This window comes from Galleria mellonella, unplaced genomic scaffold (genome assembly GCF_026898425.1).
Source record: "Galleria mellonella isolate WM207_F2 unplaced genomic scaffold, CSIRO_AGI_GalMel_v1 utg261, whole genome shotgun sequence".
NCBI classification, from domain to species: domain Eukaryota; kingdom Metazoa; phylum Arthropoda; class Insecta; order Lepidoptera; family Pyralidae; genus Galleria; species Galleria mellonella.
The window spans coordinates 1,184,005-1,208,953 of record NW_026442057.1 but is presented as its reverse complement, the minus strand read 5'-3'; the positions used below and the strand labels follow the sequence as shown (position 1 = coordinate 1,208,953).

At 35.4% G+C, this 24,949-nt stretch overlaps 1 protein-coding gene across 1 annotated transcript; it reads left to right on the top strand.

Annotated features, from left to right (window-relative positions):
* Window positions 1-5,871: 5,871 nt before the first annotated feature.
* Window positions 5,872-8,496, top strand: LOC128200720 (uncharacterized). Its single transcript, XM_052895018.1, has one exon. The coding sequence runs from the start codon at window positions 5,872-5,874 to the stop codon at window positions 8,494-8,496; it is 2,625 nt and encodes an 874-aa protein (XP_052750978.1).
* The last annotated feature ends 16,453 nt before the right edge of the window (window positions 8,497-24,949 follow it).

Sequence of the window (24,949 nt, the reverse complement as noted above, 5' to 3'; positions counted from 1 at the left end):
TTTGTAAAATTACATCTCCTCGGAGGATTAAACGCAGACGCTAGTTTATTATCGTATTGTTCTGTATTTTTCTCAGCAACTTCTTTAATTCGATTAGGTACTTACGCATATTATGTTAAAAATAAATATCTAGTACACATCTTAGGCTATCCACCATTATTATCCAATGACGACTCTCAGCTAACTATGCACTATCATCCAAAATAAACGTGTATGGAAAATTTTATCCCAGTCGGTTGAGGATTGAGGATAATTGCATCAACATACGAACATACCTACATACTTTTATTTACATAACGCAAGCTAAATAAAAGCTTGTAATAATACATCTAATTTTAAGTTAAAATTGTTAAGTGATCATGATATAATTGTATCATTCAAAAATCCACTTACCTTTATTTCTTGTTAAGTATAAATATTATTTCAAATCTGCTCCCTTAATATGCACTTTTTTACTGCTTTTCCTACCTAACACGTTACCAGGAAGTCACGTTACCAGAGTCAGAGTAATAGTGAACACGTTTGACAGTGATTGTCGTCGCCTCATATTCAGCGTCGACGAATAGGGGAATCCCCAGTCATAATGTATTGCATGCGTGGCGGTCTTACTTCAAATCCATAAACAAAGAGATAATTACAGAACTCGATACTAGATGGCGCTGTTTTTGTTTGAAGAAAGTTTGCGGGCTAAAATACATAGAATTTCATCAATGACTTCCACAAAGAACAACATTTCTGTTTTTTCTAAGTATCTCTTCCGTATATTTCATAAGATATAAGCTTGGGCTACATTGTTATGCAACGTGATTTTGTCGCTGTCTTGCTATATTGATATATATATATTTAAATATATATATTATATATATATTTTTTATATATATATAGATTATGATCGTAATTCGCACAAAAACATACGACTTTTTGGTTACCTGGCAACATTTTTATTATGAAACGAACATGCTCACATCATCAGTCACATGCAACAATTTATTGGGGATTTCCCTTCACATCTGGCAGTCCTGCTTGCTAGAATATAGGTAAGTCAGCCACAGTTACTGACGATCGATATTTAAAGGGTATTGTTTTTGTATAATATATATAAAAATTATTTATATATATATATTATTATATTTATATGATAATCACTGGAAGTAAAATGGATGCTAATTTGAGAGATCAAGATCTTCGTATAAAACAGTTAATAAAAGAAAATCTACGTAAGTACTCTTTTTATACCTAGGTAGGTAAGGTATAATAAACACAAAAGGTACTTAGATCGCGTGTGTTCGAAGCATTTATTCTAATAAATTTAATTTAAAATTGTAGAAAGAAAAAAATGTCTGCCAAGCCGTAGCCGAAGCCGATCTCCAAATATATTTGGCGATAGTGAGACCCAGTGTCCAGATGATTTACCCAGCGTCGTCGCAACAAAGAAAAAAAACGAGGATAAAGTAAAAGAAAATTTACTGAAAGAAGAAACAAACTGTTCTAAATGCTTAATTTATGGAGAAGAGGATAAAAGAAATGAGTATTTCGGACTGTTAGTGGCTCAAGAATTTAAATATATACGGCCATGTGTGCGAACGAGGTGTTATGAAGAAATTTTAAAGTATCTACGGGAAGCAAAAGGCCAACATGTTGATCAACTGCAACATGAAAACACTGAAAATTAATTACTTTCATTTTATTATATATAGATTTTTAAAATTTCCTGAAATATTATTAGTTAACGTTTTATTTAATATTGTAGAATTGATCAATACAATTTATAAAAATAATTTACTTACTTACTTAAATAATTTACTTTACTTACATATTTTCAAAAAAATACGTAAAAACCTATTTTTTTGGGTGATTATGGGAGTTTATGGGTGTTTATTGGGTTTTTACCAAAGCACCGGGTTTAAACCCGGTGCTTTGCCCATCTGTAGACGTGCTTAATGCCATATGGAATTCTCTACCAACAGAAAGCGTATGAAGGGCAGATATGGTAAAAAATATGTGAAAAATTATAGTAACACATTAAGGCAATATACAATACATATGATATTAATAAAGATAAAGACAAGTGTATGAATAAAATAAATATGCATACATTGTAAAAATACAATTACCACAGTACTACTAATACAGTTTATGTAATATATTATCTTTTGTAAAACCAACCACACATTTATTCCTAAATTGTAAAATTGTGATATTCCATCTAAAACTAAAATATCCACGTACAAACTGCAATCTGTGAGAATAAATCCTTAACTTGTTGTACACATTGAAGGCGGCGTGGGCCCCGCAACGAGTTCAAAAATATTCACGAGTTACGGAAACTTGAAAAGTTCCAACGCTCGGATATTAAAAATGGCTGACATTACTCAATTATGCATGTTCGCCGCTTCGCTTTTTGGCTGTCGTGTTCACTCCTTACTAACTTTTATTTTAGAGGCCTACTTGTTCTCTTATTAGTATGTATGCTAATATTACTTTAGAGATCTGCTTACTCTCTCATTGCTCTAGATGCTAGTGTTATTTAGAGATCTGCTTACTCTCTCATTGCTCTAGATGCTAGTGTTATTTAGAGATCTGCTTACTCTCTCATTGCTCTAGATGCTAGTGTTATTTAGAGATCTGCTTACTCTCTCATTGCTCTAGATGCTAGTGTTATTTAGAGATCTGCTTACTCTCTCATTGCTCTAGATGCTAGTGTTATTTAGAGATCTGCTTACTCTCTCATTGCTCTAGATGCTAGTGTTATTTAGAGATCTGCTTATTCTCTAATTAGTTGGTATGCTAGTGTTGTTTTAGAGATCTGCTTACTCTCTTTTTACTCTAGATGCTAATATAATCTGCTTATTCCCTAATTAGTTAGTATGCTAATATTGTTTCAGATATGTATTTACTCCCTTTTTACTCTAGATGCTAGTATTATTTTAGAAATCTGCTTATTCTCTAATTAGTTATATTATTAGTAGATAGTTTGTATGCTAGTGTTGTTTTAGAGATCTGCTTACTATATTTTTGCTCTAGATGCAAGTATAATCTGCTTATTGCCTAATTAGTTAGTATGCTAATGTTGTTTCAGATATCTGTTTACTCCCTTTTTACACTAGATGCTAGTATTATTTTAGAAATCTGCTTATTCTCTAATTAGTTTGTATACTAGTGTTGTTTAAGAGATCTGCTTACTCTCTTATTACTCTAGATGCTAGTGTAATTTTAGACATCTGCTTATTCTCTATCTGCTTTTTGTACAACAAAATCTGTTATTTTTTTCTAGTATCCATTCTAATTTGTAACATACAGGAAACGTAGTAATCATTATTAATGACAAAAGGAACCCGTTAATCTATAGCATTTCATTATTCAGTTGAATTAAGCATTCCGTGTGCGGTCGCTTTGTACTGTGAAGTTTTGAATTAATTGTTGTTTAATTAATGTCGCAGTCTACAGTTGCCACTTGTTTAATTTATCTGCAATATTTTTACTTCGCGGCACCACACTTTCACAATTCTACAACACACACACACACACATATAAATATATATTGTCCCTGTAAATTAGTCATTACGGGGATATATGGAAACGCCTGCCCTCTGGTGTGAGTGCCGTGCAACAACGCCTGTGTGTCAACTTTTACGCGGGAACAACCATCGACCTCCACGGCAGTGATTAAAAATCTTCGGTTATTTGGGGTGAGTTTAGGTTATTATTTGTTATTATTATTGTTTTTATATGCATACACATAAATCGAGAAAAAATAGACACCGATAACACAAATTACGGGAGCCCTGAACCAGCACCTAAGTGTGAGATGAAGTAGGTGATGAAAGTAAATATTCCACCGAAATTCCTCTATATAACATTTGATCGCTTCGAGACGGATTTATAACCCGTTATCGTTGTCTATTTTAAATCATTTATACAAAGAAAATACTTAAAATCGCGGATACACGTAGGTCATATGCTTCCACCTACGTTGTAAAAATTATTAAAGTAGTAATCGGAAACTTATACACTGTACACATATTTTGCGGTAATATTTATGTTTCAGTGTTAGGTATTTATATATATGATTTTGATTGACCCCCCATATAATTACACTTTCATATTCACATTCAATTTACATAAAAAAAATAAACTTCATTTCACCGTACACACTAGGTATTTTGTTTTTCTTTTCTAAATCTTGCAGCTAGATTATCATCCTCTGATTGTTTTTGTGGAATAATTGTTTTTAAATAATAAAGTAAATATACGGTCTTATTTATTAGCGGTAATAATAAATGATAAAGTTTGCACCTGGTTTAGTAGCGGACAGTGTTTAGTAATTTCACACTATTTTTCATTCATATATTGGGAAAACTTTGCGGGCGGCGGATTGCGATTTGGAGGTCGGTGTTTCAAATCTGGATGCGGTTCTTTCTTTTTGCGTTTTTATTTTTGTCACTTTTATATTTAAGGGGATTTTTTCTAATTACTTGGATACTTTTTCGACATAAAAGTATAATTAATTTTTTTTTTTTTGCGGTTTTAGATACTTTTGTATTTGTTGATTTTAAGGTTGTTCTATTATTAATAAGTGTTATTTCTTTCTTGCGGTCTTGTAATATAACATATTTATTTAAGGCTTATATCGGTAAATAAGCATTGTTAATTTTATTAGTTTTACAATATTTTATTTTAAATAAGCGGATACAATAAAAGGAGAATAATCCTTTTATGTGGTTATTAGTTTGGTAAATCACATAGTTTCCATTTGTTTAGTTATTTATTTTGTATATACTTGTAGATTTATAAGATAGGAAATCTATAAGTACCTATATATTTTTGTTATTTTAAATTATTGTAGGATAAATCTAATTGTTTGAATATTCAAGTCGTTATACTTTTTGAAGTTATTTTCTGTTTGTTATTGTTTATATTTTACGATTAACTTATAATTAAAATAAATATTTTCTTAAAAATGGCTGCGGTTAAAAGAATACAAATGAAGTACGATATGGTAGTTCAGAATATCGATCTTATATACGATCTTGTGCGGACAGACCAACTAACAGTAGAACAAAAGAATGAGTTTCGAGTTAGATATACCGATTTAGACACTCATTACCAAGAATTTGTTTCTATGCATTTTGAAATGCAACTTAAGGCGGATGACTCGGATTTAGATAAACTTAAAGCCGTATACGAAACTTATAACAAAAGGTATTACTTTATTAAGAGACGTCATCTCGAGTTGTTTAGTGAAACAAAACATGATTGCGGTAGTGATAATCAAAATACTGATTCCACTGCTAAGTTTAAGGCAATTCTTCCTCGGTTGACACTCCCTACGTTTTCTGGAAAGTTAGAGGAGTTTAATTCCTTTATAGAACTTTTCCATTCATTAGTCGGTCAAGATTTAACTTTATCGAATACGGAAAAATTATATTATTTGTCAGGTTCATTAGTAGGGGAGCCCAAAACGTTAATTCAACACCTATCTGTTACTGGTGATAATTATTCGATCGCAATTGACTTGCTTAAAGCGCGGTATAGTAACAAGCGGTTACTGGCGGATAAGTTGTTGCACAATTTATTGAGTGCGCCACCAGTAAATTCTAGGAATTTAAGTGGTCTTAAATTATTTGTAAATACTTTATTAGAAAATACAAAGGCGTTAGAAAAGATGAATTTTCCAGTAGATTCGTGGTCATATATTTTATATTATATTAATTTTCAAAAATTGGATAACAACTTAAAAAAAGATTTTGAAAACAAGATTGAGGAAAAGGAACTACCTACTTTTTCGGATTTATTAAAATTTTTGGAATGTGAAATACGAAAGTTGGAGTCCAGTGCGGTTCCTGACTCCAACACTTCTATGCGGCTAGAATGCCAGCTCCAGCAGCGGTACGAGCTGCCCATGCGGTAATACAAAATCATTCTACCACATCTTGTAAATATTGCGGGACAGCGGGTCACTTCATTGTCAAGTGCGAGAAATTTTTGGGTTTAACGCCTACTATTAGAAAGCGTCACGTGATATCGAATAATTTATGCTTTCGATGTCTTAATAGTCACAATATTGCACAATGTCAATATAATAGAAATTGTTACAAATGCAACTCGCCAAAGCATCATTCATTATTACATTTTGACCTCCCTGCGGGGGCGCGGGAGCGGCAACAGCGATCACCATCCAATCACATCATGAGTAATACGAATGCTCCGGACCATGTACCTCAGGTGACGGTCCCTGCGGCCACGGTTCAATCGACGAGTACAAGTGTTAATAACGTGTTTGGAGGAATGTCATCGCAAGCAATACCCTGTGGGACCTACCAACATACAGTTTTGCTAGCAACTGCTATGGTTCGGGTATTAGATTCACACGGATATTATCTAGAGGCACGTGCTCTGCTTGATGGCGGCAGTCAGAGTACGTTTATTTCTGAAAATTGTGCTAATAAGTTAGGATTAAAGCGGTTTAAATCTAACGTAGTAACAGTCACGGGGCTAAGCGATATTCCTGTAAGCGGTTGTAAAGGGGTTGTTAACTTGACTATTATACCCAAGTATGCGGATTTACCTGTTCTCTTTACAACGGCTACAGTTTTGAATAAAATCACTCGTAATTTGCCAAGATTCTCCTTATCACCTCGATTAGAGGATAATTATAGAGGATTAGTTCTTGCGGATGAACAATTTTTTATAAGTCGAGAAATTGATATTTTGATTGGTGCGGATCTTATTGGGGACATTTATTTAGGCGGCGGTACTATCAAGGTACACGACCACTTACCTCGTGCGATGAATACGGTGTTCGGGCATGTGTTGACTGGTCCTGTCACATTTATGGCTACAAATCCATGTCCTCGGGCTACTCATTCTTCTCATACATTTTATTCTAACATTTCTACGGATGATATTTTGAAACGATTTTGGGAAATTGAAGACCTTCCTCACGCGGTTAAAAACCCTATGGACATGGAGTGCGAGTCTATTTTTGTAAGCACTCATCAGCGGGATAAGAGCGGTAGGTATGTTTTACATTTGCCTTTTTTATCCAACAAACCTTCGCTTGGAGATTCAGTCCCATTAGCTAAGAAGCGGTTCTTGGCAATGGAAAAACGGCTTCAGCGTAATGACTCGTTGCGTAAAAAATATGTAGATTTCATGAGAGACTATGCGGAAAACGGACATATGTCACTCTGCGTCGGTAAACCAGAAGACTATGTTTCCGGTTGTTTTTATATTATATGCCACCACGGAATTTTTAAAGTAGGTTCGGAAAATATAAGGGTCGTATTTGATGCTAGTGGTAGCACTAGTAACGGAGTTAGTCTTAATGATTGTTTGCATGCGGGGCCCAAGCTTCAGCGCGACATAATGGAGATTATTTGTAGGTTTAGATTACATAAATATGTATTTACAACGGACATCCGAATGATGTTCCGTCAAATTTTGATTGACCCAAAAGATCGGCCATATCAACTTATCTTTTGGAGAGAGTCCCCAGATATGCCTCTTCAACTTTACCAATTGAATACCGTCACTTACGGGATGAAGTCAAGTCCCTATCTCGCGATACGGACCTTAAGACAGTTGGCTGAGGACGAAGAATCACAGTTTCCGGCGGCGGCGCGACTTCTTCGTACTTCCGTGTACATGGATGACATTTTGGGTGGTGCGGATACGCTAGAAGAAGCACAAAATCTTAAGCGGGATCTGACCGGTTTATTAAAATTGGGCGGATTTGATCTCAGTAAATGGACCTCTAATACCGCGGAGTTATTGAGAGACATATCTGAGGAAGATTTAGAAAAACCTCGTATCTTTGTAGATAATGCGGACGGGCCTAGCTTCATTAAAATATTAGGCATCCAATGGGATCCCAGTAATGATAGTTTTTCTTATCATACCAAGCTGAATGATAATGTAATATGTACAAAGCGTTTCATCTTGTCGACGGTAGCTCGAACTTTTGACCCATTGGGCTGGATTTCTCCAATCATTTTACAAGGTAAGATTCTGATGCAACGGCTTTGGCTATTAAAGTTGTCATGGGATGACAAACCACCTGCGGATATTGTAGCGGATTGGCAAGGCATTTTAAAGGATTTGCCTGTAATTGAAAGTTTTAATCTGAAGCGGTTTGCCCTAGGAGATTCTAAGATTTGCTCTATTCATGGATTTGCTGATGCGTCTGAACTCGGCTATGGCGCAGCTGTTTATTTGAGAGCGGTCAATAACTGTGGTGAGGTTACTGTAACTTTAATGATGGCTAAGTCAAGAGTTTCACCAGTAAAGTCCAAACTTACCATTCCCAAACTAGAGCTTTGTGGCGCGACATTATTGGTACGGCTTACCAAATACGTCGTGGACTCTATTCAGAATGAGGTGGATATTGAAGATATTGTTTGTTGGTCAGACAGCACTATCGTACTTTCATGGCTGCGGATCTCACCTCATCTTTTGCAGACCTTTGAAGGAAATAGTGTCACAGATTGTCAATAGCGGTGTAGATATAAAGTGGCGGCACTTACCATCGGAAATGAACCCTGCAGACGTTGCAAGTCGTGGTTGTCGCGCGTCGGAATTGCTCGAACACACATTGTGGTGGGGTCCGTCTTGGCTTAAAGGTCAGGCTGATACCTGGCCTCAGAATATAATGAAAAAGGCAGAAGGCGATTTGCCTGGTCTTCGCAAGACGATGGTAAAAGTTCATATGGTACAGACGGAAGCGAATCCCATCTTTACGCGGTTTAGTTCATTAACTGTACTGCTAGCGGTAGTGGCTTATTGTTTTCGGTTTATTAATAATTCTAAAAATCCAAATCATAAAGTTACCGGTGTTTTGACAGCAAAGGAAAGGCAATTTGCCTTACTGCGGTTAATAAAATTGGTTCAAACTACAGCGTTTGCTAATGATTTAGATTGTATTAATCGAAAGAGTCTTTGTTCTTTAGGGTTGCGGCGGCTTATGCCTTTCGTTAGTGAGGATGGTCTATTACGCGTAGGAGGAAGATTGAATTATTCCGATTTGTCTTTTAATAGGAAACATCCTCTTCTTCTGCCAAAAGATCATCCATTAACGGTTTTAATAATTGATCATTATCACAAAATGCATTGCCATATAGGTTCAACGGCATTGCAGGCTATTTTACAAAGTCAATTTTGGATTATTTCGGCACGTCAAGTTATACGTAGCCGAATTTTTAAATGTATTTCATGTTTTCGGACAAGGGCTAAACCCGCGGAACCCTTGATGTCTTCGTTACCTACCGATAGAGTGATTGCTACGGGAGTTTTTCATACTGTGCAAACGGATTTTGCCGGACCCTTTATTATAAAGCATTCACGTTTGCGAAATGCAAAAACTTTGAAGGCGTATCTGTGCGTTTTCATTTGTTCAGCTACTAAGTGCATTCATCTTGAATGTGTTACGGACTTATCTACTGATAGTTTTCTGGCAGCTTTGACCAGGTTTACATCTCGACGAGGTCTCCCGAGTGTAATTCGGTCGGATAATGGCACCAATTATGTAGGCACAAACCAACATTTGGATGAAGTACAGCGGTATTTAGCTTCTCGGGAAGTACAAGCGGAGCTTAGTGGTACTGCTGCTAAACAAAATATTAATTGGCGTTTTAATGCGCCAGCAGCGCCACATTTTGGAGGTCTTTTTGAAGCTACGGTAAAGGCAGCCAAAACGTTATTACGGAGGGTCATCGGTGACCAGGTATTAACTTTTGAGGAGCTAGTAACGGTATTTACTAGAGTAGAAGCGGTTCTTAATTGCCGGCCCTTGTGTCCTTGGACACAAGATCCTCAAGATTTTGAAGTCTTAACACCGGCACATTTTTTAATCGGTCGATCTTTGTTATCAGTGCCCGAATATAATTTTGAGGATATTCCTAACTCGCGGTTAAATCGGTATAATCTTATTCAGGCACTGTCACAGCGTTTCTGGAGAAAGTGGAGTGAGCGGTACCTCCATACTCTTCAAATGCGGAATAAATGGATGTCTCCTACAGACCCTCCCAAGGTGGACGATTTAGTTCTAATTAAAGATGAAAATTTACCACCATTAAAGTGGAGATTAGGCAGGATTTTAGAGCTGTTGCCTGGTAAAGACAGTGTAGTACGAGTTGTGAAACTTAAGACTGCAACTGGCACTATAACGCGTCCAGTTGTCAAGATTTGCAGACTTCCCTCTAATTAGTTGCAACCTTGTTATTTATTATGTATTAGTTTAGCTTTCTTAATTTATTAGTATTATTTTTGTTGCGGTTTCATAAGTTGGTTCTGTATAAGTGCGGTCTATACAGTTTCCAATATTTATTTATTTTAAGCGGTTTTGTTTGATAAAGGCATTCAGCCTTTCTCGGGCGGGGGGATGTTTAATTTATCTGCAATATTTTTACTTCGCGGCACCACACTTTCACAATTCTACAACACACACACACACACACACATATAAATATATATTGTCCCTGTAAATTAGTCATTACGGGGATATATGGAAACGCCTGCCCTCTGGTGTGAGTGCCGTGCAACAACGCCTGTGTGTCAACTTTTACGCGGGAACAACCATCGACCTCCACGGCAGTGATTAAAAATCTTCGGTTATTTGGGGTGAGTTTAGGTTATTATTTGTTATTATTATTGTTTTTATATGCATACACATAAATCGAGAAAAAATAGACACCGATAACACAAATTACGGGAGCCCTGAACCAGCACCTAAGTGTGAGATGAAGTAGGTGATGAAAGTAAATATTCCACCGAAATTCCTCTATATAACACCACTACAATCCAAAAAGTCTTCAACGGTTCAATATTTCAATGTATTTCAACGACCGTCCCGTCTGTTTGGACGCCGAAAACTTCTAATAATAATAATCATTTTTTTTTCAAACTTTTTAGTACATTATTATTTATTAGTAGCAATGTTCTTAAAGCTAATGTTAGGAAATAGAAGGAAAGGGATTGTTAGTTATGAAGTCTATATATATATATATATATATATATATATATTGAATAAATAAATATTACATTGGGGCTAGCTCAATCTGTGTGATTTGTCCGTATATATTTATTTATTTATTATATTTATATATATACAACATACGAATAATCACGGCTGTACAATTCCATTGGAAATTGCGCAGCAGTGATTAACGTACACACAATCCAGCCATGCATGATAATAATAAACATCAGAGAGAGACTTTTTACAAAAGTCGATTGCTTGGGTACCTCTGTCCCATTCGTGTTTCAACCGTGAAGCAGTTGTGTTTGCATGGCTGTGATTCGGTTTGAAGGGTGGGATATGACATTGAATTTACAGGGTACAGAGGAATAACACCCGAGTCCTCAGGAATGGCAACGCATGGGTGATATCATGGGCGAAATAGTATACTCTGTTATGTCCATGGTACTGCTCATGTCTATAGGCGACGGTTACCACTTTCTATCAGGTGGGTCGTCAGCTTGTTTGCCATTCTAAGTTGTAATAAAAATAAATAAAAAATAAATAGTTATTTATTCACAGTATTTTAGTAAAGAAAATATAGTAAACTAACAACCCGCCCTGATTTCTGTGGTTTTTCCCCCTTTTTAATAAAATAATAATAAAACTTCGCCGTGTAGGCCTCGGCATCGGAATGGAAGTAGCTATAATAGGCTACTCCTTCCTTTTTCGTGGACGTCGTAAGAGGTGACTTAGGGAGCTTATGGTGGAAAGGTGGGCAAAAGCGTCCCTCTTAAAACATCACCAAATGCCGAATTGCACTTGCCAACCTGCCAAGCGTGGCAACTACTAGCATGGCAAAACCCCCTATGCACGGCAGTGGACAGTAACGATTAATACAACAGTTTAATACTTACTAATATTAAAAACATGAATCAGAATATATCCTAACTTAACACAAAAGATACCTTATATACTTATATACGCGAACAAAACCACGGGAAACAGCTAGCAGTAAACGTGCTTAAGCATTCCTGAACATCAATATAACCTAATTAACTGCTAAAGTGTAATTTTAGGGTATGACTTATGTAATTCGACCTAGTATTTGATGTAGACATAGGTACAGTACTCGAGTTTGTAATTAGGTATACTTGTAATATTATGTGTAAATTTTACACTTCAGTAACTTAACATGTACTTAATTACAACTTAATGTATAAACATCATATTAGGTTACACTGAAAATTATGTTCCAGTTAATAAACACTGTGTTATTTACATCAAACATATATATTTAGAGGCATATCGATGAATAGTTACTGTAGTTATTATTCATTTTAACTGTTTATAATTACTCCCCTCCATCCAAAGGTTACCGTGTGGTCCCAAAATAAAATAGACCAGACCTTTCCCGTGGGTATAGTAAGAGGTGACTGAAAGAACTTATTGGTCTTTTTTTTTATACAACTTAGAATGGCAAACAAACTGACGGCCCATTTTTGTTCAGATTTTATCACTTTTACCTCAAATCTTTTTTTATTATAGAATATAACTAGAAATGATAAATTACAAATTATCTAAAGGTACAGTACGTGGCTTTATGGATTACTTATACATATATCAACGAGTACAAGCAATTTTTGCTTCGAAACAGTTTTTTGCTCTGCAAAAAAAACATCTTCAATAAAATCTCAATGTTAGAATCGATTAAAAAGTTATTTGTCAAAATTGCTATAGAATTAACATGTAATAGCGTAACATAGCCATAAAAAGAAAGTAAAAAAAAGACAAATTCAGAATCTTTTGGAAAAAGTATTAGAAACAAACCGTACTCTTATTGTATGTAAACGCCATCGTGCAAAAATATTTATCGTGCAGTTATTTGACTTGGAAAATTCCATTAAAACCGCTCCAATGTTCTCTTACAAACAATAACAATAATATTGTCGTTTATCCAATGACCCCTTAATAGCATAATTTATTTTTTGCAATAATCTTCAGCCACAAACCTACCAAAGGGGACCATAAACAAACCGTCCATTTGCAATCAAAACCAACTATTAGAAGAGAATACAAGCCATTCTATTTTAATTTAAGAAAAGCAATTGGCAATAAAACCTCGAGGAAAGCAATAGCTTTTTATATCGAAACTGAAGGCATCGGCCTCTAGACTCTGCGGCGAAAAATGTTCAATCAAATCTGAAACAAAGGGGGAGGGCCGTAAAGCCTCTGCGGTCCATCAAATTAAAATCGGCTTCGACGCATAATCTGCGCTCTCCAATTATCGTGTGCCCTTATAGATTATATAACTCAAGATGGAGCATCGACTGTCAAAAACGGGTCAAAACTCAGCCAGCCAATTGTCACTATGGCTGATTGATTTTTATTCTTTTTATTTATTCATTAGTACATATATGTGTACATGGCGGACTTAATGCTAAAAGCATTCTCTCCCAGTCAACCATAGGGAAGTGTCAGAATACTCGAATGCGGTACTACTAATTACTGATATACATACATACTTAAATTACATATATAAACGAATAAATAACAAATATACTTACATATATATAAAATATACTATATTATACACGAAATTGAAAATAATATAAAGTATTTACTGTTCGGGTAAAAAAGTGAGCATGAACTTTTTTTTTTTGAATGAATTTTAACACAGCAAATTTTAGCGCGCCGTTTTTAGTGTTGCCAGTAATTAAATTAAAAATAAACATTAAATATAATAAAATCCTAATATTTTTTTTTTAATTTTAAGCCGTTAGCTGTCTACCGCTGGACATAGACCTCACCCATACGGAAAGTTTTGCCGGTAGTTGCCACGCTTGGCGTGCGGGTTGGCAACCACAATTAGGCTTTTACTGATGCTTTAAAAGGGGCGCTGCTGCTTATTTCACGACTATTAAGTTCCCTTAGTCGCCTCTTACAACATCCACGTAAAAGGGTAACCTATTTAATGCTGAGACCACATGGCTTAACGAAGGATAAATAATTAATAATTTAACTTGAACTTATACATTTTTAATTTACGATATTGGATATCGGAAATTGACTTACTGTGTCTGCCGTTTTCCGACAATTAGTTAGGAAACAAAAACACTGAAATTCTTTAAATTCCCAATATTCAGTATCCTTAGATTATATAGATAGAGCATAGAGTATCAAAACGGCTTAACTTTCAATCATCTAAATTGACATTTGGCACTAAATGATAACAATTCTTTTTTTTTATTTTTGCAGTGTTGCAAGTAATTGGATTTAAAATTTCCCAGATCAAAACTATTTATAAAATTAGAATTGAGAATTTTTTCTGATATAATATAAATATGTTTATATAAGTATTGCTTACAAATTAATAAACACCTGTTAATTATAATGGCAGCTATTTTCAGTGACTATAAACGAAAACATATTTTAAATCTGTACTTAGATATAAATCAAAGTATTTGGTAAATATAAATATCATTGAAATCAGTTATGCACAGTTTAATTTATTCTTTTGGCGCATTAACTCTTATCTGTGACAGCTGTATACACCTTTAATTGATGTGTTCATATGGCCTTAAGTTTGGTAGTGAGGAGTAAGATTTTTTTGTTCAAACTTAGATTTAAGCATTTTTGAATAGTTGTTTTTCTCTTTTACTTACTAATAACATTGTATATTGTCTGCTTAATTATTGTGAGCATATTGTTGGTGTGTCTTTTATAAATAAATAAATTCTTTTAAATATATTCGTAAAAATTTTGACTCGTTTTTATTTTTTTATTTGTCTTATTATTTTTCCCATATACTAATTAAAAAATATACATTATGGTAACCCTATTCACGCACACATGGATCAAAATATTGTTTTGCTTTTAGCGAAGCATTTATATGAGAACTTTCTATTTGTATAATCCAAGCCAGAATCGAATACGTTATATTTGTACGAGTAACTATTTGAATTTGAAACGCGAAATTGCGTTCTTTATAAATAGTTATTTTAAAAAATGGAAACAATTTTTATTCATAAAAACCATAAACTTAGTGTGACGTAATATCCATTTTATAAATTACTAGCTGACTCAGCAAACGTTGTTTTACCATATACGTTATTTCGAGAATTATACATGAAAATTTATCCTACTACAATTATTATATTCGATTGCCATCTTGCAACCCTATTGCAGCATATAAAAATCGCGATTTAAAAACAGGCCTTGATCGTAAAAGCGTGAAAATTTGAATTTGTATGTATTTTTCAATGCTAAATCATAATAAAATAAAAATAAAAAAAATTGTCATAAAAAATTAAAAAAAAATTTAGGGGTAGGTCACCCTTATTATTGAGGGGTATGAAAAATAGATGTTGGCCGATTCTCAGACCTACCCAATATGCACACAAAATTTCATAAATATCGGTAAAGCCGTTTCGGAGGAGTTTGGTAACAAACACCGCGACACGAGAATTTTATATATTAGATAATATAAACTATAGACTTAGTATGTACTTTGATAATAAGATATAAACACTTACAAGCACTTTCGAATAGAATCTAGAATCATAGAAAAAGGCAGCACACCTGCAATGCCGTTAGTGTTGCGGGTGATCATGGGCGGCGGTAGTCACTTACCATCAGGTGAGCCGCATGCTCGTTTGCCCCCTGTGTTGTAAAATAAATAAAATAAAATAAACACAATTGTGTTTTTTCTATCATACAATTAAACTATTTTCCATAGTTGTGAAAATCAGTTAAAAAATTACGATGAGTCATAAAATGAATAGTAGGTAACTCGAATGTTTTTATACAACTTACAATGGCAAACGAGCTGACGGCCCACCTGATGGAAAGTGGTAACCGTCGCCTATAAACATGATCAGTACCATGGACATAACAGAGTATACTGTTTCGCCCATGATACCCCCCATGCGTTGCCATTCCTGAGGACTCAGGTGTTATTCCTCTGTACCGTGTAAATTCACTGTCATATCCCACCCTTCATACCGAAAAACAGCCATGCAAACACAACTGCTTCACGGTTGAAACATATTAATATTTATTAATTATAATAATAATTATGCAATATTTTTTCATCGTGGTGTATATATATATATATATATATATATATATATATATATATATATATATATATATATATATATATATATATATATATATATATATATATATATATATATATATATATATATATATTATAATGTGATTTTATTGTTATTTCTATAGAAAAATATATCATGAATTAACAAAAAAGCAATCATTATTATGTACAAATGAACGTATGTAAGAATTATTAACAAATTGCAAATTCTAAAATGAAAAAAAGTAATTTTAATTAAGCAGAGTTATCCCTCACTGATATATTACTTCCCATAGACATTCCCAAGAGAAAGGGGGAACAATGGATTCGTAAAGGCGAAGCTACGAGAAACAGACAGTAAGCCATCGAGTAAAATATCAAACCTTAATTAAAATATAGACGAAATACTGGTTGCTTGATTAGAATTATTTCGTTTCATTTCTGCCATTAACCATATCTGCGGTACCTGACATGTTTGTTTTTGTTTTATACAACTTAGAATGGCAAACAAGCTGACGGCCCACCTGATGAAAAGTGGCAACCGTCGCCTATAGACATGAGCAGTACCATGGACATAACAGAGTATACTGTTTCGCCCATGATATGTTGCCATGTATGATATGTACCTTAGTCCCCAGGAATACGAATGGGACAGAAAAACCTAAGCAAACGACTTTTGTACAAAGTCTCCCTCTGGTATAATCGCTCTTTTGTAAATTATAATTAAAGATTGTGTCAAAAAACCGACTTTTATTTTATTTAGACCAGTTATTTTAATATAATTAAACTTCTGTAGGGCGTCAGCGATTTTTTTTAATAGGTGATAATGTAATGGTGACCCGCCCACGCTATCGATATACACTGGTGGGGCACCAGTGACAGATGACAGGTTAGGATGAAGCCCATCGTGACGAATTCAACAAGAATTGTTTACGATGGTTGATGTTGATGGATGGTACCTCCACGAACCACGTGGAGGTCGACCTAATATGCCCTATATTGCTAGCAATGGGGTTGTCAAACTCCATTGCTAACAATCCCTTTCCGCCGCCTCAGCAATGTTTACCAAAGTTCGTACAGATAGTTTTGGCGCAGTCCGGCGTAAAAAGACAGCTTGGTTCTTACACAGAATATGCGGGAGTGGCGACAGTATCCTGAACATATTCGTAAATAAATTAGATAGTCCTCTCGTGAGAAGGCTTGCCGAGAGGATTAAATCATTATTAGTGATATTAGTGAAGTATTAACATAGTTTTTAAGTACACTTACTAACAAAAATGGACCCGAGTTATCTAAAATAATATGGTACTGCTCATATCTACAGGCGACAGTTGCCACTTTCCATCAGGTAGGCCGTCAGCTTGTTTGCCATTCTAAGTTGTATAAAAAAAAATTAAAAGAAAAACCTAACACGACGTATCCTTTATTAACTTATTATTATTTCAGCCGTTAACTGTCCACTGCTGGACATAGGCCTTCCCCATAAGGGGAGTTTTGCCAGTAGTTGTTACACTTGAGAGGAGTGTTGGGAATTGAATTGAATGGTCGAGTACCATTCAATTCAATTGTTATATCAATTCCTATGTTTCTGCAGTTTTCTACTGTAATATTGAAGGGAATAAATAAAGAGTCTCTCTATCTATCTATACCACATCCCAGCGACGTCGCAACTGATCAGCGACGGCAAAAAATAAATTAACAGGCCGACTCGCTTAATGCATCCCACTTACTCCCGTGGAATATAAATGCTTCAACCGTGGCAGGCTATTCCCTAACGATCTAGGATGATTTGAAGCTTAATTAAAATACATTATTCAATCAACGCGCCCGCTTTCTCAATATACGATAATATTTTCATAAATTTACCTGTTTTTTTTAACTTTTACTCATTGTTAAAAATGGATTTTTCAAATCGATTTACAACTAACGGTCGTTATGAGGTAATAGGAATGAAAACGAAAGACAACTGAAATTTTAACTTGATATTATTGAGTTTTAAAAGTTAACAGTTAGAGTTATATATGGAATAATTCCGCCATTTTATATTAAATCTTTTAATGTATCCCATATAAATTGTGTACAATAAAGATTTTACAACAACAACTGGGGGAAGGGGTTGTTAGTAATGTTGACTACTATTGCCAGCAATATACACTATCAGGTCGACCTCCACGTGGTTCCCCCTGGAAACCATCGTGAACAATTCTCGTTGAATTCGTCACGATGGGCCAACTGACCTGCTTCACCCTCACCTATCACCCCTCACCACATGTGGATGACCATTCATTCATCTATCCCACCATCCATCGTTACAAACTTTAGCATTTTAGGGCATACCATCAAATCGTTCACATCGTTGAAATATTCAGGTGATTGTGAGCCATAGAATACCAATGTAGAAACCCACAATTACTAGCTGATACCAACAACAAATTCACAGCAAACCAACTTACAATTTTACAACTAAGCACCCTGTGACTGTATGCGAGTGCCGAAGCGAACCGATCCGAGCTGAGTGCTTCATAAATATTTGAGGACGCATGTATATATGCTATCGGCGGGCTTCAGCGTCAACCGATATAACACTTGCGTTTTTTATTCACTACATGCCAGTACCACGCTTCGTTCATACCGTCACAGTGTACAGAACCACACCAAATAATAAACAATCATTCACCAGCGCATCGATACGTTCTAAAACGAAATCACGCGTCTGTGGCACTGAGCAATGATTGCATTTTGTATACGTACACGAAAATCGATTTGGGCACATCAATCAATATAGTATATAAAAGTAGTTCGATTTAAAGCAACGCTTTTTCTTTCTGTATATATAATGCGGTGGAGAAATGGAGGATACGTGTCATATTTGTCACCGTCTGAGTAACATTGGCGTCGCATTTGTTAGAAAATTTGTCCGGAATACGGTTGACGATAACGCTTCGGGTAAATCTTGTTACAAACGCGATATTGGCTGCACGCTCATGATTGCTTGGTAGTTTATTCTTTAAGCAACTTCCGCGTGGAGTTTGTCGATTCGGTTGTTTTTTCTTTTTATTATGTCTGTATTTTATGGGATATCTTTTAATGGCACATTAGTGGCAGACGAGCATACAACCAGTCTGATGGTAAACGGTTACTGTATCTTGGCCAATTCTAAACCTATTTGAAGGAAGAAAGAAAGAAACTTTCTTCTACAAAAATATGCGACTACACCCACACAGGGGTTAAAAATAAAATTTTAAGAAATATAACAACGAAACTACATACAATATTTATATAAAAAAAAGAATATAAAATTAAAAAAAGAAAAAAAAAGAAAACAATTCGTATTATAACAGTTTCATCCAAAATGAGTGTGTGTGCGCGTGCGTCGCAATACCTGCAAAATGAGGTGCGCGCTCAGCACTTTGCTGTAGTGTCAGAAACACTACAGCACTGATTTTCAGCACGAGCCTCACCAACCCCCAGGGTCCTAATAATAACAATAATATTTATTTTTTTGGTATTCTTTTGCAATGGATAAACTAATTCCCCTATTTTTTATATTAATTTTGTAACATTTGAAGCTATTAGACTAGATGCAAGTTTGCTCAAAATTCATCTGCATGGATATATCTGTCCCACTGGGGTGAGAAAGGATTATTAGCAACAGAAATTAGCAATATTGCAACTTAGCAATGTATTCTATCAACCTCCATGCGATTGCCCCCTGGAAACCATTGTGATTTTTTTTATACAACTTAGAATGGCAAACAAGCTGACGGCCCACCTGATGGAAAGTGGTAATGAGCAGTACCATGGACATAATAGAGTATACTGTTTCGCCCATGATTTATTTACTGTCGAATTAATTTTTTATAACCATGGGGGGTAAACGAGTATACTGATCACCTGATGGTAAGTGACTACTGCCGCAACACCAGAGACATTGCAGGTATGCTGTCGGCTTTTAAAAACGAATATGCTCTCTTCTTCAAGATTACGATGTCGTATTGGTTCAGAAATATTGCTGCTGGAAGTTGATTCCAAAGCGCAGAAATGCTTTGAAAAACGCACGGTGGAGGACCGCCACTCATTCAGGTGGTTGGAATTGAATTCCTCGCGATGAGCCAGCTGACCTACTTCATCCTCACGAACCACCCCTCACTGGTGCGCCGCCAGTGTATACTAATTGCTCAGGAATGGCAACGCATAGGAGGTATCATGGGCGAAACAGTATACTCTGTTATGATATGATGTTATGTAAAAATACACTGTCCCATTCGTGTTTCTGTTGTGAAACTGCTGTTTGCATGGTTTTATGGATGGGATATGACATAGAGGCATAACATATTATTCCTCGCATGAGATGTATGATGAAAATGAAAACAGGCCAGTTAGCCCATCATGATGAATTCATTAGGAATTAACCATGATAGTTTCCAGGGGGAACCGCGAGGAGGTCGAGCTGGTTGGGTATAATGCTAGCAATGGGATTCTCAGTCTCCATTACTAACAATCCCCCCCCCCCACATGGCTACTTGACTTAATATTCATTAAATATCAATTCACGTAATAATATTAATAAACGCTATATCAAAATTGATGTAATTACGGTTATTCGTAATTCAGACAACATTTATTATAAATACATAAGCCACTTCACGTATTTCAAAGCTTGCCCCCAACGAAAATGAAGATTCTGGTAAGTGACACTTAAATTACCTTTTCAAATTCATATCTTTTTTTTTTTAATATTCGCCCTAATATTGCCTCTGATCCGTTTTATTTTTTTAATGTGTAGGAGAGGTAATTCAATGCTTAATATGAACTAGAATATAGATCTACAGACATTAACATACATACGAAGGCCGTAAGACTGATCTGATGTCTAAATTGACATTAATGCATATTAGCTACCTATTAATATAATTTTGCTGCACCCAAACATGGTTTCATGTACTTACTCTTCATAAAAACATTGTAACAACTTTATATTATGTATGTGAATGCATTATAATCTACGCTAATATTACAAAGAGTAAAGATTTGTATTTTTGTGTGTATGTATGTTTGTAATGAATAAACTCAAAAACTACTTTGCCGATTTCAAAATTCTCTCACCATTAGAAAGCTACATTCACCCTGAGTAACATAGGCTGTATTTATTGCTAGAAAAGATTAGGGATCCTTACTAAAACTTTAGTAACATAACTCAAGGTGTTAACTACGCTATGTTTTACCATCATGAAGCGTACAAATACTATAATTTCAATTTTAAAATATTAGTAAGGATAATTCTCGAAGTATCATAAGTGCTAGTTGATAAACGGCGTACTAAAAGAAATACCGGTTAAAATATTGTTTTCTTTTTTGTTATACAACTTAGAACGGCAAACAAACTGACGGCCCACCTGATGGAAAGTGGTAACCGTCGCCTATAGACATGAGCAGTACCATGGACATAACAGTGTCATTAATGAAATCCTGTTAAAACAGTATTTTATTAATGACATTGAACATTTTTATTTATTATTTCAGCCGTTAACTGTCCACTGCTGAACATGAAGTCTTTCCCATAAAGGGAGTTTTGCTAGTAGATGCCACACGTGGCGGGCTTACGCTAGACTTTTGGTGACATTCTAAAAGGGACGTTACTGCCTATCCCTCGTTTATTAAGTTCTTAGTCGGCTCTTACGGTACCCACGGGAAAGGAAGGGGTGGCCCATTCTACGCCGGGACCACACAGCGACACTGTTCATGTTCACAAAAAAAAAGGGTTAAAACACAAAAAAAAATAATGCACTTCTACTACCTACTTACCAGAGGGAGAATTTGTACAAAAGTCGTTTGTTTAGGCACCTCTGTCCCATATGTGTTTCCACCGTGAAGCAGTTGTGTTTGCATGGCTGTATTTCAATTTGAAGGATGGGATATGACAGTGAATTTACAGAGTACATAGGAATTACACCAAAGTCCTCAGAAATGGCAACACACGGGGAGTATCACAGACGTAACAGTATTCTCTGTTATGTCTATGATACTGCTCATGTCTATAGGCGACGGTTACCACTTTCCATCAGATGGGCGGTCAGCTTGTTTGCCATTCTAAGGTGCATAAAATAAACTTGATAGATTGAGTCATATTAATATAGAAGACTCAAAATCATTTGTCACTTTTCAATCTGTCTTTAACTATCTTATCCGCAACCAAATAATCTAGATTCTAATATGGAGTCCCATATGTGTAGGAAAACTTATTTAATATTATTATTTATAAATCGCGATGAATAACTAAAGCCCAAATGTTACTTATAATGTTGGCCGGGTCGTTGGGCTCCCTAGAATACGGTACGATAGCTAGCTCATCCGTCATACTCGTGAACGGGTGCTTCTGTTCAAGAATACTGTGATTGATTGTAATCTTTTTTTGCTTTTTTATCAATATAAAGTTTTTGATAGACATTCCTATTTCTCTTTTGTTATAAAATCAACTTTTATTCGAAAAAAAAGCAACAGCTGAGTTTCTTGACTATTTTTCACAACTCAAAATAGCATTAAGAACTGATAGATTTATAAAAAAACTCCTTGTAATTAAGTTTACTTGAATAAGAAATATTTTTATTATTATATATTATACCTAATATAATAAAATTATTACAATTATCGCCGTATCTGTCCCGGCATAGAATGGACCACCCCTGCCTTTCCCCATGGGCGTCGTAAGAGGCGACTAAGAGAGCTTATAGTGGAGAGATAGACAGTAGCGTCCCTCTTAACACATACTCACCTCTTGCGACACCCACGGGAAAGGAATGTGTGGCCCATTTTATACTGGGACCACACGGCAATGTTTTAAAAATATTATTCACCAGTAAATAATTCGTGTTAAGACCCACAAAAGCATATTAATAATATCTGAACAAACTGTATATAATATGATAAAAATGGCGTACCAATAGATTACGAGTAATATTAAAATTTATTACCATCAAAATGTAAGTGAGGTTAACACGTAAACGCGTTCTACGGAGCGGACAGAATCGCGAGCAATGAAAGGAAAATAAAGCCAAAGGAGATTGAGGACATTATTTTGCGGTGACACGTTTTATTTAGGCTTTAATGTGACGTCACTGTAAAAAGATGGATGGCAAAAATATAATAAAGGCGCGCCGCTTTGTGCGAGGGGACACGGGCGCGCCGGGGCGCCGCGCCGTCACACAATGACGCTTTCGTATACGATGCGAGTCAAAAGGCTTTCGGCCATTTGACCTCTACGTTCCAATGGGCGCCTTCACATTACCGTGCCACGGTACGGTATAGCGAGATTTTATCGTCGCGATATAATGGTAAAGTAAATTGTATATAGTTATATTGAGATGATTTTCTTTCTCGCGATAATATCGTGGACATGAACGGAAATTAAAAACGTTTACACTGTACGCTGTACAAGTGCGGACGTTGTGCTCTTGTATTATACCGCGACGATAAAATCGATAATATTGATCCGTGCTGTGGTAAATTGTAAAAACTGACATAATATATCCTAATTACTTGGATATTTGAAAACTAAAAAATATAACAACGTACTCTTGAGGTAAATAAAAATCTAGATTTTCTTAATAAATCCTTAGAACGTACACTTACAAATAAAATAAAAATACTTTCAAAAAATTGTTTAAACTCCAGCAGTTTCATAGCGTTGAAGTTCGTCTCCTTATGTGCTAACATACTGAAAGCATTCAATACCTTGCTCAGACGTCTATTGAAAAAAAGGCCAGTCAAGTGCGAGTCGGAATCGCGTAACGAGGGTTCCGTACAAAACCATCAAGTTTAAAAAAAATATGAAATAACTTCAAATTTACGATTTTCGGATTTTTTCCTTTATCTGTGCTATATGACATTACTTCTTTTCAAATTTCATCATTCTAGGTCAACGAAAGTACCCTATAAATTTAGATTCTCTTTGCCAATGTAATATGCGATATAAAAGGAACATAAACAGCCGTATCTTTTGATTGCGTCGATTTAGTAGCTTGATTTTTTCACTGCTTTAAAAAATTGCAGATCTGAGTATATGATATTAATTTCAACTTGATACCTCGACGCGTTACCAAAAAAAATAGTTTTGACAGACGGACGGACGGATGGACAATGAAGTGATCCTATAAGGGTTCCGTTTATTCCTTTGCAGGTACGGAACCCTAAAAACGAAAAAAACATTACTCACAAATTGTGTTAAAATATTGTGACATTAAAATATTTGTACTAAGACTTGGTTCGAGACAATTAAAATACAGTATTGCTTTGGCGTTCCATTGTTTCTGCCTACCCTAATGGGAAACAGGCGTGACAGATATGTATGTATGGGGGGGAAAGGGATTGTTAGTAATGTAGACTGAGAATCCCATTGCTAGCAATATACCCAAATAGGTCGACCTCCTCGCGGTTCCCCCTGGAAACTATCATGGTTAATTCCCGATGAATTCATCATGATGGGCTAACTGGCCTGTTTTCATTCTCATCTATCACCCTTCACTGGTGCTCCGCCAGCGTATCTTGTTGGCGCGGGCGGGGTTACCATACCATTTTCACCCAACAAAAAAAAAAAAAAAGATATGTATGTATGTATGTATATGCTATTAACCTTATAGTATAAAGTAGCGGTGCCTTAACTTTAGAAGTCATTATAATGTTAATCATCATTAGTCATTGTCATTTATATTTCTCTCGCAAACAATCGGATTGCAGGATAAGATACACTCCGAAATATTTCCTAGACTCTACAGCAAAAAGTTCTTGCGTCATCCACTGTCTGTACTTATCCACTATTAATGCAAGGTTTTCTGTAAGAGATTGCTTTTAGCGATAAGGCCGCCTCTCGTATATGCACGTTTCAATACTAATTTCGCGAA

Coding starts and splice junctions, on each gene's coding strand:
- LOC128200720 (XM_052895018.1), top strand. CDS start 5,872: ATGCCAGCTCCAGCAGCGGTACGAGCTGCCCATGCGGTAATACAAAAT.